The sequence below is a fragment of the Vanessa tameamea genome, chromosome 27, assembly GCF_037043105.1.
Source record: "Vanessa tameamea isolate UH-Manoa-2023 chromosome 27, ilVanTame1 primary haplotype, whole genome shotgun sequence".
Classification (NCBI taxonomy): Eukaryota; Metazoa; Arthropoda; class Insecta; order Lepidoptera; family Nymphalidae; genus Vanessa; species Vanessa tameamea.
The window spans coordinates 5,013,366-5,031,274 of record NC_087335.1 but is presented as its reverse complement, the minus strand read 5'-3'; the positions used below and the strand labels follow the sequence as shown (position 1 = coordinate 5,031,274).

The 17,909-nt window shown below is 30.8% G+C and overlaps 1 protein-coding gene across 32 annotated transcripts in view; it reads right to left on the bottom strand.

The window, feature by feature from the left end:
* The window catches only part of LOC113392068 (ryanodine receptor), a 125,255-nt gene that overhangs the window by 70,069 nt on the left and 37,277 nt on the right, over nt 1-17,909 (bottom strand). For 19 of the 32 annotated variants that reach the window (XM_026628311.2, XM_026628324.2, XM_064219303.1 and 16 more), the window contains exons 3-8: nt 16,442-16,591; nt 13,264-13,317; nt 12,522-12,539; nt 11,629-11,706; nt 1,944-2,062; nt 823-892 (exon numbers count right to left, since the gene is read on the bottom strand). In XM_026628311.2, coding sequence (XP_026484096.1) covers nt 823-892; nt 1,944-2,062; nt 11,629-11,706; nt 12,522-12,539; nt 13,264-13,317; nt 16,442-16,591 — 489 coding nt within the window. The remainder of the gene's footprint in view (nt 1-822; nt 893-1,943; nt 2,063-11,628; nt 11,707-12,521; nt 12,540-13,263; nt 13,318-16,441; nt 16,592-17,909) is intronic. The other 13 variants (XM_026628344.2, XM_064219302.1, XM_026628347.2 and 10 more) reach the window with 1 other exon arrangement.

Genomic DNA, 17,909 nt, shown 5'->3' with positions numbered 1-17,909 from the left:
CAGTTCCGTGACCTTCACGCAGAATATCTTCATTTTAAAAATTGTGAAGAAATTAAAAAGGACTTTATGAGTGAACTGCTTTTATTACTTTTTTTGTCTTCAATATATTTCAAAATTATGCAAATATCCGATGTCATCAGAAATGTCGGTAACACTTTATATGGCTATAAAACTAATTTGGAAAGTAAAATTTTATTATCATTTTAATAGTTCCTCTGGAAATGCTCACTGTAATAAAAGCGATGACCTGGAATTTAAAAACGTATGCGACTGACATAATGCGTATAGTTTTTGTGAATAAATTGTACCTAAAGAGATGAGCGGTAGATGGTCGACCATTGCTTATGTAACATTAAAAACAAAGAACGTGTTTTTTATGATTTAGTCAGGCGGACTAGCAAATGGACCACCTAATGGTAAGTGGGCACCATCGCGACAATGGGGCTGTAAGAAAAAATAATAATTCCTTACATCGTTAATGCGTCGCCAAGCTTAAGACGTTATGTAGTTCTGCTTGTAGTTTCACTGGCTCACTCACTCTTCAAACCAGAATAACAATACTGTGTATTGCTGCTTGCACAAAGTTGTTTGCACAAAGCCCTACTACCAAGTAAAGTAAAAAAAAAGTGTTATGACGAATTGATTGAAATTGTTATAATAGATATATGCATTATCTATTGCATAAGCAATTCTATAGGTCTTGATGACCTCACGATCGAACTGTTTATAATAATATCAGTCCCAAGCAAAAAGTTAAATAATCTATGTAGAGGATTACTTTGATGCGAATAGAGTATGGGATAGGTTATAAGATATAATTACCAAGTATCTCTCCGTAGCGACGGACACGAGAATTAAATCGTCACCAACTCGGACTTTCTCTCCCTCAGATCTGCAATAGACAGAAAATATGAGAATCTTCAATATAACATAGATATCCTTATCAAGGCTATAAGTAAAAAGAACATTAAGAAAATCCATAATCAAAATATACTTTATTCAAGTAAGCTTTAAACAAGCACCTTTGAATCGTCTTTTTAAAAATTATGTTAAGTGTTCCACCGGTTCGGAAGGTGGATACTATAGAGAAAATTAGTACCACGCTTTTTTATCATCTATATAATCTTGTATTGAATAATATGTTTTTTTTTTACAAATGATTCTATTTGAATTCAAGATTTCAGACAATGAAATTTGGCATGTTATGAGATTCATATGTAACTTGTTGTGTTATGTTTAAATCCTTACAATTAGTAGAAAACTAGTAAATGAGCTATGATCATATCCCCCCTTACACATTTATCATTATCTCAGGTCAGGTGTTATGGTAAACTACGGTTATCTATCAAGGAATTTCCAGTAGCAACTCGAAGTAAGAAAGTTCGCAGTTTTAGGTAATTTGAGTTTTGGAAGGCATTTTAATGATTCTTCTGAATATGTTACCCCTTATCTAGGCGTCAAGTTTATTTAGTTGTTAATGATACGTTTTTTTTTCTATAATGAATACTGATAACAAACCGCAACAACTATTAACTGAATTTGAAGGTTTTGATCCTATATATTATGTATTTGTGTGTGTTTGTGTCTCGTTGTATACTCGTAACTCATTGGTTTAGTGGATAGATATAACACTGCAGATCCCAAAACCGTGGGTTCAAACCCCAGCTTCGGCCGAGAGCCCGGACTCTGGAAGTGTGTATATATCCTGTGCTGCGGAAAATACGTAAACAACAGTTTTTCCTGCATCTAATCTCTGTCCGTATTTGCCGCCTCAACGGATTATGAGAGTGAAGGTATACACAGTGCACAGGTGCACAGACTTCTGCACTATAAGATGTTCTGCGTAGTTGATCTCCCTTGATATTGGCCGACGTGACTGAAATCGGTCAGGGCGACATCATCATCATATTCATTTGAAAAGTAATATGTTAAATAAAATCTACCTCTGTTTGCTAGCGGGATGCAGCGTCCACCAACAGGCCTCACCCTGAGAATGTTCTTGAAGACCCACATCGAAGGCCAGTTTATCTTGAGACGACGATGTTGACAGACAGGCCAAGTACTAGAAGAAAAAAACATAATACTAATCTGTTCTTTTTATTCCTGGTCTATAGTCATTGACGAAATATTTACTTATAGCTCAAATTCTTGTCGATATTTGATTTTCGAACGATACACCAAACTACAATCAAATATCGGTAATTAACCCGAACTCGATTGGCGTGAGATTACATTTCGATCGAAACATTAGCGAGCTTCGAGTAGGAATTGACATAAATATAATAGGTATACCAATAATTATAATTAATTTATTACGATGATTGATGACAGAATTGTCCATTTGCAGTCTTACAAATACAATTTCCGATCGAATCGAACGGGCAGTGTTCGTGTTTAGCATAACACTGGTTTGGAATAATTGATCTATTAACATAGATTTCGAACACGTTGTTTAGTTATACACTGATTTCCCTCTCTTTCCCTCTCACTATTGATTTGTCATTGGAAAGAAGAGGACAACAATAAATTTAACTATTCATCCGTAAACGAAATTTAAAAATAAGACCGTAAATTTATATTATATTTGGACAGTGTTATGCACAATTGTACCAACTCACAGAAGCACTTATAGCCTATTCCAATGGAAAGAGGAAAAAAGATAAACATACCTTAGATGTACGTATTTCATGCGATTTACTAATAATTCGGCTCTATTGTGTTTTACTAAGAGTTAATGATTAATATATCTTTATTTATAATACAATGCTATTACACATAACTACTTATTTTCAATTTAATATATATAGTGAATGACACAGATTAATCGAGCTCTCGACCAATGATATCGCGTTAATTTGCTGTCAAATGTTGTTTATTTGGCTTTTTTCCTCTTATGGTTGGAATAGTGTACAAGTTGTCAACATTTAAAATAAAAAAAAAATGTTATGAAATAAAAATATGTATATCGTGAAATGTCTTTAAAATAATACGCATAGCATAGTAGTTAGTATACATATTTAATTTAACAGGGTTAATAAGAATTGTATTCTCTTTTAAATATATTAACAGCCTTCATTAGTGCTCTGTGGGTTGGGACATTTCTGCATAAAACGGACGATTAATTTTATGCTATATTATGTCTAACTGTATCTTGCGAGTTGTCTCTTGTACTCGTATATTAATTTCTCTATGTCGAGTTACTATATTTAATAATGATAATAAAAAAACGTATGGTAGAATGGTCTTCGAAACGTTATTAAAAAGCGTACCATTAAAAAACGCTTCGTTAATTTCGAAGTCGTTAAAAATTTAAAATTTAAATTTTTTTTTTCTTTTTGCTTTTATATTTTTTGTCGTTAATTTCTCTACTTTATTTATTGACAATTTTTATAAAATAAATGAATGTTACAAAGACATTACGTAAGCGAGAAGTCTTTGCCATCTTTTGTTGTTTCATTTCAACTTCAATTTCAATTTCAGCTTCAACATGTTCTATACTAATAATTTCATGCAGGTCTACGATAGACCCGATCGAAACCTATCCACAATTAAACATCGTTAAAAAAAAATTATTTTTTGTTGACAACATAAGTATTTCAGCAAAATTCATATAATCGAGATATTTCGATATTAAATCTATAAAATTCAATATGAGGTTCAACGGGCGGCCATGTTTGACGTTTACGGGTGCGTTCAGTGTGTTCCAAATAACATTTTCGTTCAGGGGTACAGTAAACTCGAAGGAAATTTATCCACAATATTTTTTTAATAAATGACATAGCGTATTTGTTTAGTGTTATTTATTTTACATCTAGTAATGTATAATTTACTGCTGTGATAATTTGTATGTTTATTAACAATAAAGTCATCAAGAAGAGTTAGGCGAAAAGGAAATCAAAGCTGCAATTCTACGACAGATTTGCGGTTCGGCGAAAATGCTCGTTGTACTTTGCTGGCGTATGTACACAGTTTAGTTCGCATTAATCACGAAAAATCAAGGCACGCGATACTAAGTTGTACCTACAATTTTAATTTAAATCAAAAACTGGGTAAACCAAAAAACGACACGCGCCTTTTTAAAGTAATTAATTATTTTGTTTTGTTAATTTAGTAATTAATTATTCTATGCTTATATATTTTACTAGTTGTCGTCTGCAGCGTCGCTCACGTTTAAGGGGTTGATCGTCAGAAGTTAGGCAAAAAACCCTATCCCCTTCCTTGGAGTTTAAGCTTGCTTCATACCAAATTTCATCAAAATCGGTTAAGTGATTTGGCCGTGAAAGACAAACAAACAGACTCACTTTCATATATATATAGTAGGTATTATGTTATATAATAATATTATGACATACATATATTATTAAATTATATAGTTGCAGTTGTATCTAGCAACAAACATAAATGCAGATCAGTTCTTCAAAAAAATTACTTCGTGTTCTGTCAGCTATATTGAAAACCGATTTACGGTAATACGTTACTTTGATGCGTGTAGCAACTTGGTTGGGCTTTGTGCTAGTGCATCTGGATAGGGACTACCCACTCATCAGATATTCTACCGCCAAACAGTAGTACTCAGTATTGCTGTGTTCCGATTTGAAGGGTAAGTGAGCCAGTGTAACTACAGGCACTAGGAACATAACATCTTAGTTCCCTAGCTTGGTGGCGCAATGGAGATGTAAGGAACGGTTAATACAGCATCATTGTATATGCGGTGGTGACCACTTACCACCAGGTGGCCCATTTGCTCAAACTATATCATAAAATAAATATCATTATTATATTAATATTGCATAACACTTTCAGATAATTTACAATCGTGTTCTGAAATGAGTTTCGAGTTTATTCAAACAGAATAGACTGCCACGGACTCTTCAATGGTCTGTGAAATTGTATTCATTGTCCAATATTTTTTAATTGAAATATATTTGCGTTACATAAGTTAAGATTTTTTGACAAAAGACCGTTTCTAAATTACATAGACTATATATTTTACAAGTTATTATTTATAAGTTTTCTTATATATGTCGGAGATGGTCATTGATGGTCAGTCTCTAAGCGGAGATCAGCTTGATACCCAAGTATCTGTACCAAGAAAAACCTAGCTGATGGAGGGACCCGAAATGATTGTGATTATTGTTGTCAATTAATACAGTTTTTATAGTATTGTATTGATTATCTAAATTTCTTAATAGACTGTCAAAGCGGAGAACGCGTCAAAATAGTGGTTGGCCGCTAAGCACACGCACGTAGTCGTAATCGATCAGAAATGTATCGCCCAGTTGCTTTAGTTTAGTCTATATACCTAACAGATACATGTCAATTTATACAAAACATTTAATTTGAATAAGATTTGTCCAAAATGTATACAGATAAGTTATCGAAATCGTATATATGTAAATTTTTTTTTTTTGATAAAACAAAAACTATATATCATAAATAATGGCAAAAGTAAATGATATCTTAAATAAATACTTCATCTACACTTTGTAACTGCAGGTACAAAGTGTAGATAAAGTATTTATTTCTCATACATATCATAGTTCTCAAGGTTGGTTGTGCATGAGCGATGGTGACCTTTTATCAGGTGGCAAATTTGCCAATCCTCCTTAATCTTACAAATAAATTAAAACATCTTAAACCTATCGCGAAAAATAACGACTAACTGAAAAAAATCTTAAAATATATGAATATCATCGTTATAATCTAACTGCGGCATTTTAAGCGTCCTAAATCAATTCTATTTTAAGTCTAAGAAAATGCAATAATTTTAACATGAAATAATAACAGTTTGCGCATTGCAGAATTCAGTCGCTGTTTGAAAATGTATTCTGAACAACCAATACTAAGGAAACACGAGTGGAATGCAAGCGTTATGCAAATGCAAATTATAACGAATTATAACGTTTCATAGTCAATGAAAATTAAGATATTGCATATTATTCATTGCAACATTTAATTCAATAGTGCAACTCGATGATTCAAAAGTGCTTTTATGTGCCTACTTGAATAACTAATACAAGAACATGAAATTCTCGCTTATCATTTCAATAGTCTTAATTAAAATCGGGCGAAACGGCGCAGCGTTCTTATGTCTCCATTGTATGAAATAATGTCGCTTACCGTCTGTACGTTTAGATCTTTTAAACTACGCAACGGATTTTATTGCAGTTTTCAACAATAAACAGAGAGAGAGGGATTCGAGAGGAAGGTTTTTATGTAAAATATATGCATATTATAGTTAAGAAATGCCGAGATTTGTAAGTTTCCTAGCCGGAAAAAACTTTTTATGTTTGATCTTGCACACGGGTACAAGATCAAGAATAAAAAGTTTTTTTCGGCTTAATACTTAAGGGTTGCTTAATACTTTTTTTTCTGAAATAAGCTGCATCTACTAATATAAGTTTTATATATATTAGTTTAGTCTTTTTTTTCAGTTTGACATTACAGAACTAAAACGTGCCCTCATTTGTTAGTATAGATTTTGATTGTTCATATATCTATTATCATTCAAAAACGATTGAATAATAATTGATGTATTAAGAGCTTAATATTTTCCTATTCATATCTACATATTTATATTTAGGATGAGTAGGTGACAGATTGAGCCGAGATGGCCCAGTGATTAGAACGCATACATCTTAACAGATGATTGCGGATTATAATTCATCTCGTGCTCGGCGGTGAAGGAAAACATCGTAAGGAAACCAGCATGTTTCTAATTTCAACGAAATTCTGCCACAAGTGAATCAACCAACACGCACTGGAGCAGCGTGGTGGAATATGCTCCTAACATTCTCTTCAAAGGGAAAGGAGGCCTTAGCACAGCAGTGGGAAATTTACAGGCAGCTAATTCTCCTCGAAATGGAGAAGAGGCTTTAGTCCAGTAGTGGGAAATTTACACGCTGTACACGTTGTTGTTGTATGAGTAGGTGTCCTATGCTATTTTACTGTTTGAAATGTTAGCGGTCCACTCTCGTTTATAATCTATTCCAATAAAAGATAGAAAGATTGAAGTGTACGATGCAATTTGTTAATAGCTCAGCTATATTGTGCACTACTAAGAGTTCTCGATAAATATATATTTATTTATAATACAACACTATATAACTGAACTATTTATATCACTTTAAATTTACTTCCAAAGTTTTGACAACAGCTTAACGTCCATTTATCACAAATCCTCAACAAATAAAATAAATTATTCAAGTTCAATAATGTCGCGTCAAATCAATGTCAATTCTTGTTTATTTTGCTGTTGTCTCTTTTGGTTGAAATATACTATCGGTTGTATCGCGTTGTTACAGTATTTTTCTAAATAAATGGACTATCTTACTTAAAACTAAAAAAAAAAAACCTAGATAACCTATATTATACCTATATTAAACCTAGATACATAAAACTTATAATAGAAGGTGCACCGCGTTTTAAACGTAAATTTGAGTTGAATAAAGATTCAAATGTTCTATTATGAAACTTCTTGAATATAGAATACTAGCTTTTACCCGCGGCTTTGCCCGCGTAGAATATGAATATATTTACAAATTAACTTAAAATGTTACGTTAATGTAATACCTCTTTGAATACCACATTGGTGTGAATTTCAACCCTTAGGGTAGAATATCCAGAAACGCTTAAATGCGAATCAACTCATATTTAATCGGTAGCCCAAAAATAAAATTTCGACCTTCTAACTTCAAAATGATAGACTTCCAGACTAACCTGAATACGAAATGTAAACAACTATTTTGCCCTTTAGGTCTAAAATATCAAGAAACGCTTAAATACGTATCTGTTCATTTTTAATCAGTAGCTCAAAAATAAAGATTCATGCTTCTAACTTCAAAAATGACGGTCTTCCAAACTATCCTATATACGAAATGTCAAACTCTATTTCTCCACTTTGGCGTAAAATATCCAGAAACGCTTAAATACGTATCTACTCATTTTTAACCAGTAACCCATAAATAAAGTTTCGTGCTTCTAACTTAAAAAATGACGGATTTCCAGACTAACCTATATAAAAAATGTCCTACCCCTATTAAACCCCTTAGAGGTAGAATATCTAGAAACACTTAAATACGTATATAATCATTTTTAATCAGTATCCCAAAAATAAAGTTTCATATGTTTAGCTTAAAAAATGACGACTTCCATAAAAACTTTCAACCCTTATTTTACCCCCTTAATGTTTGATTATCTAGAAACACTTAAATACGTATCTACTCATTTTTATTCAGTATCCCAAAAATAAAGTTTCATGTTTCTATCTTAAAAATGATGGACTTCTATACAAACTTTCAACCCTTATATCACCCCCGTAGGGGTAGAATATGCAGAAACACTAAAATAAGTATCTACTCCTTTTTAATCAGTATCCCAAAAATAAAGTTTCATGTTTCTAACTTAAAGAAATCCATACGAACGTTCAACCCCTATTTCACCCATTTAGGGGTAGAATATCCAAAATTCCCTCCCGAGTGGGTGTCATGATATTATGTTATTTTATAAGTGTACAGCCTAAAATATAAGTTTTATGCTTCTAGTTCTAAAAATTCTAAACATGACAATACTTTCAACAACTTACAACCTTTCATCCCCCTTTTCAACCTTTACAGCACTTTTTCCAAATAAAAAGCCTATGTCCTTTCTCAGGCTCTAGACTATTTGTGTACCAAATTTCATTTAAATCGGTCCAGTAGTTTTGGCGTGAAAGCGAGACAGACAGTCAGACAGACAGAGTTACTTTCGCATTTATAATATTAGTATGGAAGTATGGATTGTTATTTCAATCGCTAGAGAGCTCCGATAATAACCGCGTCCGATCGCTGCTAAATTCAAAGTGCTACAGGGAGAACCGCGGCATCCGACGCGCCTATAGCACGCTCCCGCCGCCCCGGCCGGCCGGTACCACCGCAAACGCTACGTTCCGCAATTTTTAAAACTGTAATATCTTCGAAAATATTCATTTAAATTACATGCTGTAAAGGGCCATATTGATCTATATTGAATGCACAATTTATTTAAGGTACCTAATTGGATAAGGATTGATGCTGTATAGGTTAAAATCGCTTCGAAAATTGGCCAATATTTGTGGTAAAAAATAAATGACAAAAAAATGTTATTGTGGGCTATCTTTAAGAGATAGACATATACCATCGCGGACTTTTTTGTAGACATTTTTGAGGTGTACAATTCTGTAGTACATTATTTTGATCTATCTAGTAGGGTTCAACCAGCGTTTACAATGTAAGCGCAAAAAAATGTATAAATTTACGACATCACATTAGAAACTTTTAAAATTATCAGTGTTACTTAACTATATTGTCTATGTATTATATACAAAAACCTTCCTCTCGTATCACTCTATCTATTAAAAAAAACCGCATCAAAATCCGTTGCATAGTTTTACAGATTTAAGCATAGACAGGAAAAGACAGTCAGAGGGAGCAATTTTGTTTTATACTATATAGTGATAACAAATAGGTACAACGCACACAGTTTTCACTCATTAGGAAATACAAACCGCTATGTCCCTGCGTTTTAAAACTGTAATATCTTCGAAAATATTCATTTAAATTACATGCTGTAAAGGGCCATATTGATCTATATTGAATGCACAATTTATTTAAGGTACCTAATTGGATAAGGATTAATGCTGTATAGGTTAAAATCGCTTCGAAAATTGGCCAATATTTGTGGTAAAAAATAAATGACAAAAAAATGTTATTGTGGGCTATCTTTAAGAGATAGACATATACCATCGCGGACTTTTTTGTAGACATTTTTGAGGTGTACAATTCTGTAGTACATTATTTTGATCTATTTAGTAGGGTTCAGCCAGCGTTTCCAATGTAAGCGCAAAAAAATGTATAAATTTACGACATCACATTAGAAACTTTTAAAATTGTCAGTGTTACTTAACTATATTGTCTATGTATTATATACAAAAACCTTCCTCTCGAATCACTCTATCTATTAAAAAAAACCGCATCAAAATCCATTGCGTAGTTTTAAAGATTTAAGCGTACAAAGGGACATAGGGACAGAGAAAGCGACTTTGTTTTATACTATGTAAAGATTATGATTTTAATAAACATTTTATATTATTATGGAGGAGGTTGATCTCGGCAACTAAATAAATTAAAAGCACTCTCCGATTGATATAACTTTGATAAATGACTATACAATAACTTTTAAGTATGATAGATCGGTAAATGATAAGACTTGGTAAAATATAAAATTTCGATAGCGTAAACTACAGATTTGGCGTAGGCTAGATACCGCAAGCCATCTGACCAAAGGTCAGATTAGGTAACTAGCTATTTTAGTTTGTATTCGTGTAATTGTGCCGTAGTAAACTGTAAAATCTCTTCTAGGGTAAATGGAGTCAATAAGCAGTATTCATTTTTAATTATTTATTATTATGTTCAAGTATCACTGGGGTGACGTGATCGTAGATATATAAAATATTGGTTGGTTGGTTTTTATACCGTCTAATAAACTTGCGGTATCTAGGCTACTTTAGATCAGTGACTTAAGACCTTTTCTTAAGCGTGGTTTTTACCTACGTTTTCGAATTCCATGTTTATTTTATTTAAAATTGGAACAAAGCCTCCGTTTTTAATAAAATCGGTCTGTGCCAATTGATTGTAATATTTCTGAGTACAGCCGAATATAATCACGCACTTTTCGAGAAAAATAAATTTAATATAACAGTTATTGCCGCTTAAAAGTTTAACAGTCATGTAATTAGAATTGATAATGACTTTGGGGCTTTACCTTAAACACTAAACTTATTAGTGTTTTTTTACTTTAGGCAGTTGGTAGGTAAGCGGTTACCACTGCCCATAGGAACTGACGTATTCCGTACTTACTTATTAACGCCACCGTAGCAAAAGAATAATCTGCGAATTCACCAATATAGGTTTTATTTTTTTATTAATTTATTATATATTTTAAAAAAAAGCAACTTAATCTGTATTGGTCCATTTTTTTTATTGTGATGGTGTTAATTCGTAAGTACCACGTATTCTTGCAGCACCAATGCGCCACCAACCTCGGGAACTAAGATGGCAGGTCCCTGACGCCTGCAGTCATATTGACACACTCGTCTTAATTCAATAAACTTAAATGATAGTTCAAATATAAGATTTTAAAATTAAACACAATGCTATAAAAACATATGTCAATGTTATGAGAAAATATTAACCACTTTGCTTAATTAGTGTCAAGTTTTCTTGGTGGTGCTTTGTGCGAGTCTGTATAGTTACCCAGGATATTCTACCAACAATCAGTAATAATTTGTATTGTTGTGTCCCGGCTTGAAACGTGAATCAGTATAACTACAGACACGAGGGACAAATAACTTAGTTTCGAATGGTGTAGCATTGGAGATGATGAGCGCATGAGATGTTCTTTCATCTTGTAGTTCATAAATTTGTTTTTATTTAAATATATATATACTTTTACGTAGGTATAGTGTTTAGTTTTGTATAAATGTATAATGTCAATCTCTATAGTATAAGAATTTATTTTATTTTACTTAATAATGTGTCAATGTTTCGAAAATCTATATATAAATAAGACTATTACTACTTAATAAGACTTAATTATTTACGCGATACATACCATATCACTGTTGAGGTGACGCAGGAGAATAGCATTGCCGTAAAGCAGTGTTCTGTGTCCAGAACCAGTGCCTTTCCCCTGGAAGGAAACGTTATTATTACCAAAATTACAGCACATGTTTAACATTTTGTAGGCAAAGATACATTAAAAGTTAAAAAATATAAATATTTTGAAAAATGACTTCAGTTAATATATTTTTTTTTATAATTAAATATACGGAACGTTATATAAAAATTTAAAAAATATATATTATTCTAAAATACTACCTACTGCTTCATCTATTTGATTTTTCTTTTACAATTAGTAAGCTTTTATTAGTATCAACCTTAAGCGTCTATATTAAATAATGTTGAATGCATAAATTATTTAATTTATTATAAAAAAATATAATAAAACATGCATTTATAAAAGGGTATTTAATTTTATTTTTTATTTTCGTTTATTAAGAAAACATATTAAGAAAATAATATTATACAAATTTAGATAACGTTCGATTATTGTGATTTGCTATAAATGGTTCATTATATGATTTCTTTTTTAATTTTGAACTGTCAAAAAGTTTTGACAGCTAACAATTAAATTAAAAAGTTTAATCGTTTCCTAAAACTTAATCCTAATATAATTAGTGTAAAAATGAGTTCGATTGTGATAAATAAAATGTTACAAAAATAAGCAGTTTAGCCGAAAAACGAAAAAAAAATTGAATAAGAAACGTAAGTCAGTCACACAGTGAATCTTGTGACTTCAAAATATCATGCAAAAAGTCACGACAAATAATATCTGTGGAACAATTTTGAATTTAGAAAATGGAATGTGTTTATTATATATTTTTTTAGATATTTATTATCGTGACATAATTATTACCAATATTTCATATTTGATCGTGTACTCACTACTAAGTTTTCTTTGCCCTGTAAAATTTAAACACGAACGCAATACTTAAAAAAGGGTAAATATTATTCACAAATGGTAACATTAATGTTAAACACAATATTATTATAACGAATTACGAATATAAGATAAAGAAAAAGATTTGCCGCTTAAAATCGTTCTTTTTTTAAATAAACAGATTCGTATTTAATAACATGTTTTTGATTATGAATTGTCAATATTTTAATACATCCATACAAATTTCAAATTTAGAATGTTGCTTCTTAGATAAACAATTTTTAATTATTTATTTTTAATTCTAAAATGTTAGGGATGAATGATATAAGACAGCAAATTTGACAGTAAATACTAGACTCAATTTTAAAACGTGAAAAGCTATTTTGATTCGTGTATTTTGTCGCTTACCACTTTCTAATACTTCTCAATCTTTTTCTATGTCAACATTCGATTTTGTTGTTACAAAAAATGTTCTACTTAGGTGTTCTTTTATGCAGAAAAGTCAAAGCGACTTTGTATGATAGCACTACAAAATTTCACATTCGAAATTCAAATATATTTTTTAAACAGTAACATGTTATAAAATTGGAATCATTTAATTGCAAAATTTGAAAAGATACATTTTAGTTTATATTGAAAATTATTTAAAGGTAAACGTAAAGTAGTTCAAGGATAGGTGTTCAATTGTTAATCATAATCTTTATTTCATTTACATTTATATTTATTAAATAATATTGTTATACTTACAGTTTCTGATCCCGCAGCTGTAACCAATTCTTGGAGAGCTCTTACCGACAACGCCTGTAAAGAAAATGCAACAATAAAAAACCTAATCCAGCGGTTGCTAAACTTTTATGACCACGGGCCCAAATTATTGATGTTTTATTCTTGAATGGGAATTATTGTACATAAGATTTTATTTTATTTTTTATCTCCATGGATATTTTGTCCGTGTCTTTGGTGTATGTTATCTTTAATATGAATTGTTTATTTACTTTTATTTTATGTGCCTGCATGATTTTATTACCTGGCAGCATCACAGTTTTAGTTTTTTTATGGATGTATTCGTTTTCGTTTGCAATATACATATCTATCAAAATAAGAACATAACATTTTTAATCAATCAAAAACGTAAATATATAACTTATTACAAATTTATACCGAACATTACATGAATTTGTTTTAAAAAACAATTCTTATATAGAATATGGTATAGAGTAGAACTATAGAGCCATTATACCTAACCTATATGTAATTATATATTTAGAATTTATAATCCCATATTCACTATCGGACTTTGATTTCATTGAATTATGAATGACACTCGAAATAATCACCATTGTACTTCAAATCTCTTCGTCAGATTACGTCGTACATCAAAATTCTTTTGATCATTACAAGAAGATGGAAAATTAGCAAAAAATTTGAATGTCAGTATTATAAAAAAATAAAACTTATCTTTGTATCGATTAGGCAAACTTGTATTTTATTTTTAAAACATAGCAGTATACATGTAATTCACTTTCTTAGGGCAATATTTTAAAAAGAAAACAAAGTATACAGGCATGTTCAATTTAAAATATATTTATAGAACGAATAAAAAATAAACAAAAATATTTCACTATACAATACAAACTGTCATCAAATTTACTCTATGTACTGTAAGAAATAAAATTGAATATTAAAACGTGTCATCACAAGCACAAATAAAAATGTCCATGTGTGTGTTTAATTTTGTGATATATCGTTGCAAATTCAGATAAAATTTGCGAATAAAACAAAGTGAGATCTTCTATGAATAAACGATAACGCTTAAAATATCCTTTCAATGTTCGAGACGCGTAACAATATAATAAAATCCTTCGTTACCCAAACGTGTCACGTTTTCATAGTAAACTCTCTACAAAACGCGTGCAACCTGTTTATTCTAATTGTACATTACTATCATGACAAAACTATCATGTTTCATTTTTTTTACTTAATTCGTTTTATTTAAATCCTTATTGCCTGCGGTGTTTACTTATAATTAGCTTATCATTTTGTTTCAGTAGTTTATAAGTTTGAAACTGTCATAGATGTAATCAGATGTTACAAGTTGTTGGTGAAACAAACAAAAGAAATAATAATAATAATGACACATGAAGTCGTTTATTTAGTGTATATACTATTATTGAATATCTAGACTCAGACTCCGCTGAGTTTATGATTCCTCGACTATATATATATGTAGATATGTTTTGTTTATTTTGATTACTTACAACTATTACATATTAACAATAACACGTATAGATCTATTCACTATTAAATTATTATTTTAATAAAATAAACATAACAAATATGATCTAATTTGTATTTTTTTAGTGTCGTTCGTTACGCTTTGTCGTCTTACGCACACTAAGACATCTTAATCCTAAGCACGAGCGTCGTTTTATACAAAAAGTTTATCTTTATTTACAATTAGGCCAGAGATACATTTATACGACATAGGCAATTAAACAAACACAATGCAGATTATTAAAAAAAAATGTTTTACGTATATTTGGCTGTAAGATAAAAATGCTCGAGTATATTTGTTTATTTTTTATTCGTTATAAATACCTTAAAATTAAACATGCCTTTATAACTTATTTTGTTTTGGAAATCTCTAAAATAACTTTCATAGAAAACGAGTTATATACACTAAATATTTACACACTGCTATTTTTTTAATATAAAACAGTTTGCGTAATTCATAAAAAAACAAATTAATTTACTTTAAAAAAAAATCTTGCATTCATTTTTTTTCTAACTTTCCATTTCCTTTTAACGATCAGAAGAACATTGATGAACGACACAGTCTGACGATGAGATTTGAAGTACCAATTGTAATTATTTCAAGTGTCATTCACAATTCATTGAGATGAAAGCGCTCATTATTTCTACACTGCTATTTTAAAGATATTAAAACAGTTTGTCTATTTGTTACGATGATAATATTAATATACCTACTTCATTAACAACTATAATAGGAAATTAAAACATTTTTTTTAATCTGTAGACATTTGCTTTAAAAAGATTATGAGCATTAACCCTATATAAAAACATTCTTCATTATAAAAATGTCTGATATTCAAAATGTTCATTGTAAGCCGTTTCATAAAGATGTTACTTTATCTCGGATCTCTGAAACAGACATAGTCTAAACCAAGACCACGATAAATATAGTCATGACCTTTACTGAACTTTTGTTATGAATCAGTATCGTAACGAACGTTACATCCATCATTATTAGCGCAGCAATCATTGTACCACTCGTCCAAATACCAGTCGCCAGTAGCCAGTACCAATACGTACCAGTCTCCAAAATTAACAAGTAGATAGTTCACTAATTGGAAATATATCAGATCTCGGCTTTAGGGAATTAGTTTCTTATTTTTTTTTTAGGAAATTCTAAAACGTTCATGGAACACATTGCTCTTAAAATGGCGATAAATCTTTTTGAACTTAACGACGAATTACGCAGACGAGTATGAGATTGTTCGTAAAAAATGTTCCATTATGAAGCACCGTCCCCTGCTTTTAAGTATTATTTTCTTGAAAGTAATTTAATAATTATTGAATCGTATTCGTATTATGGAGTGACTCATTATAAATAAAAAAATGTAAAATTGCTTTTGAAACATGTTTTAATTGTGTACTTCATTTTATATCGGATAGAAGCCACTTTGCGGAGCACCTGCGTTCACAGATTGAGAACCTCTGCTATAAAATATCATTTTAAAACGAATCTTAGCTAGTAATTATTGCTTGACTAAGTTAAAAAGTACATATGTACAAATTAAGGTCGTAAGAAAATAGCATAAGAAAATAATAAAAATAAAGTTCTATTGTAACGTAAGCATAATTGTACATATGACCTTTTAAACCGTACCAACATTTTACTAACCTGTTCAATCACAAACACACACTGCGATAGATCCGGCGGTATGTTCTTATCGGCGATGTTCTCGAGGAAACAGTGCCTGTTACCGAATCCTTCAGCCGCGAGACATACGCGCTCACCAGTCGCTGTGCAAGACAGGCACACCATGTCTTCCTGCAAAAAATAATGGGAATTAGTCCAGTTTGTTTTATAGAATAGGCTATTTGACTTGTTTTTAAAATACATTTTATATTCTTTAGTGGAGGTTAAGGAACCCAGTAAAAGTTGTTTTTTTTTAATTTTAGTACATATTTGATGAAAAATATCAAATTAAAAATTCCATATTTAAATAGCGCGCGAAAATGTTGCAATGGTGTTCGTGACGTCATTTGCCTGTATTGTAATCTGTGGCACATATAATCCACATACAGTAGGCAAACGAGGTTAACAAGCAACGTCATCATAAACCCGACCAATCAGGAACATTTTGTGTCACGTGACAAACGTTTAAAAAATGCATTTTTATTTATGGATTTTTGAATAAATTATTATTTTCAACTTTTGTCACTAAATAACCATTTTTAAACTCATAATATATACCGATTACAATAATTTACACTTTATTTTTCGCATTGTCAAATAGCCTATTGCGTAAGTACCTTCAAGGTATAATACACGCCTAGAATGTATAGGCCAAGTGGCACTAATCGATCTATATCTTTATAAAAAAATGTTTTAATGTTTGTCGTCTATGGTTTCGATACTATTTATGCTATAGTGATGACATTTTAGTGAATTATTCTGCGTATCGCCGATAATCTTGCTTATAATATGGGCTTATGTTATTCTCTGACCACTACAACACTATGAAATTGCCGTGAATAAAATAAATATATCCGGGAACCGTTACATTTTTTCGAACTAAAAATCCTTGTTCTGTTCTAGAATATAACATATCTCTATATCAAATTTCATTCAGATCCGTTCAGCCGTTCCGTCCAATCCATCCAAACTTATGCATTTATTTTATTATATTAACATATAGTAAGATATTATGCTTGTTATATACACTCTTGTATAACACCTTACAGATTTATTCACTTAAAAAAGGGCGCCCCCACTTTAAATTAATGTCGGCGTATATTGGGATGAGGATGCTGAGGTTACGCTCGTCCTTACAAGATATATCAGTGTGTGTGTGTGAAGACACTGAACTTTTGTCTTTCCCATTTATACGTACATAATTTTGACTTTCATACCACAAACTCTTGCATAAGGAACATTTGGAATAAGTTTCAAGGATTTTACCTTTGCTTCAGTACTGAGGGTAACTACAAAGGAGACGATTTATATTTTAAGGGTTGAAAAAAATAATTTCTCTCACTATAGTTGTTATAATAAAATAATACTTTTTTTTTTAATTTTTCAAACACGATTCATGATATTTACAAACAATGTAGTATTTAAATGCAAAAAAGTTACGGCTATAAAT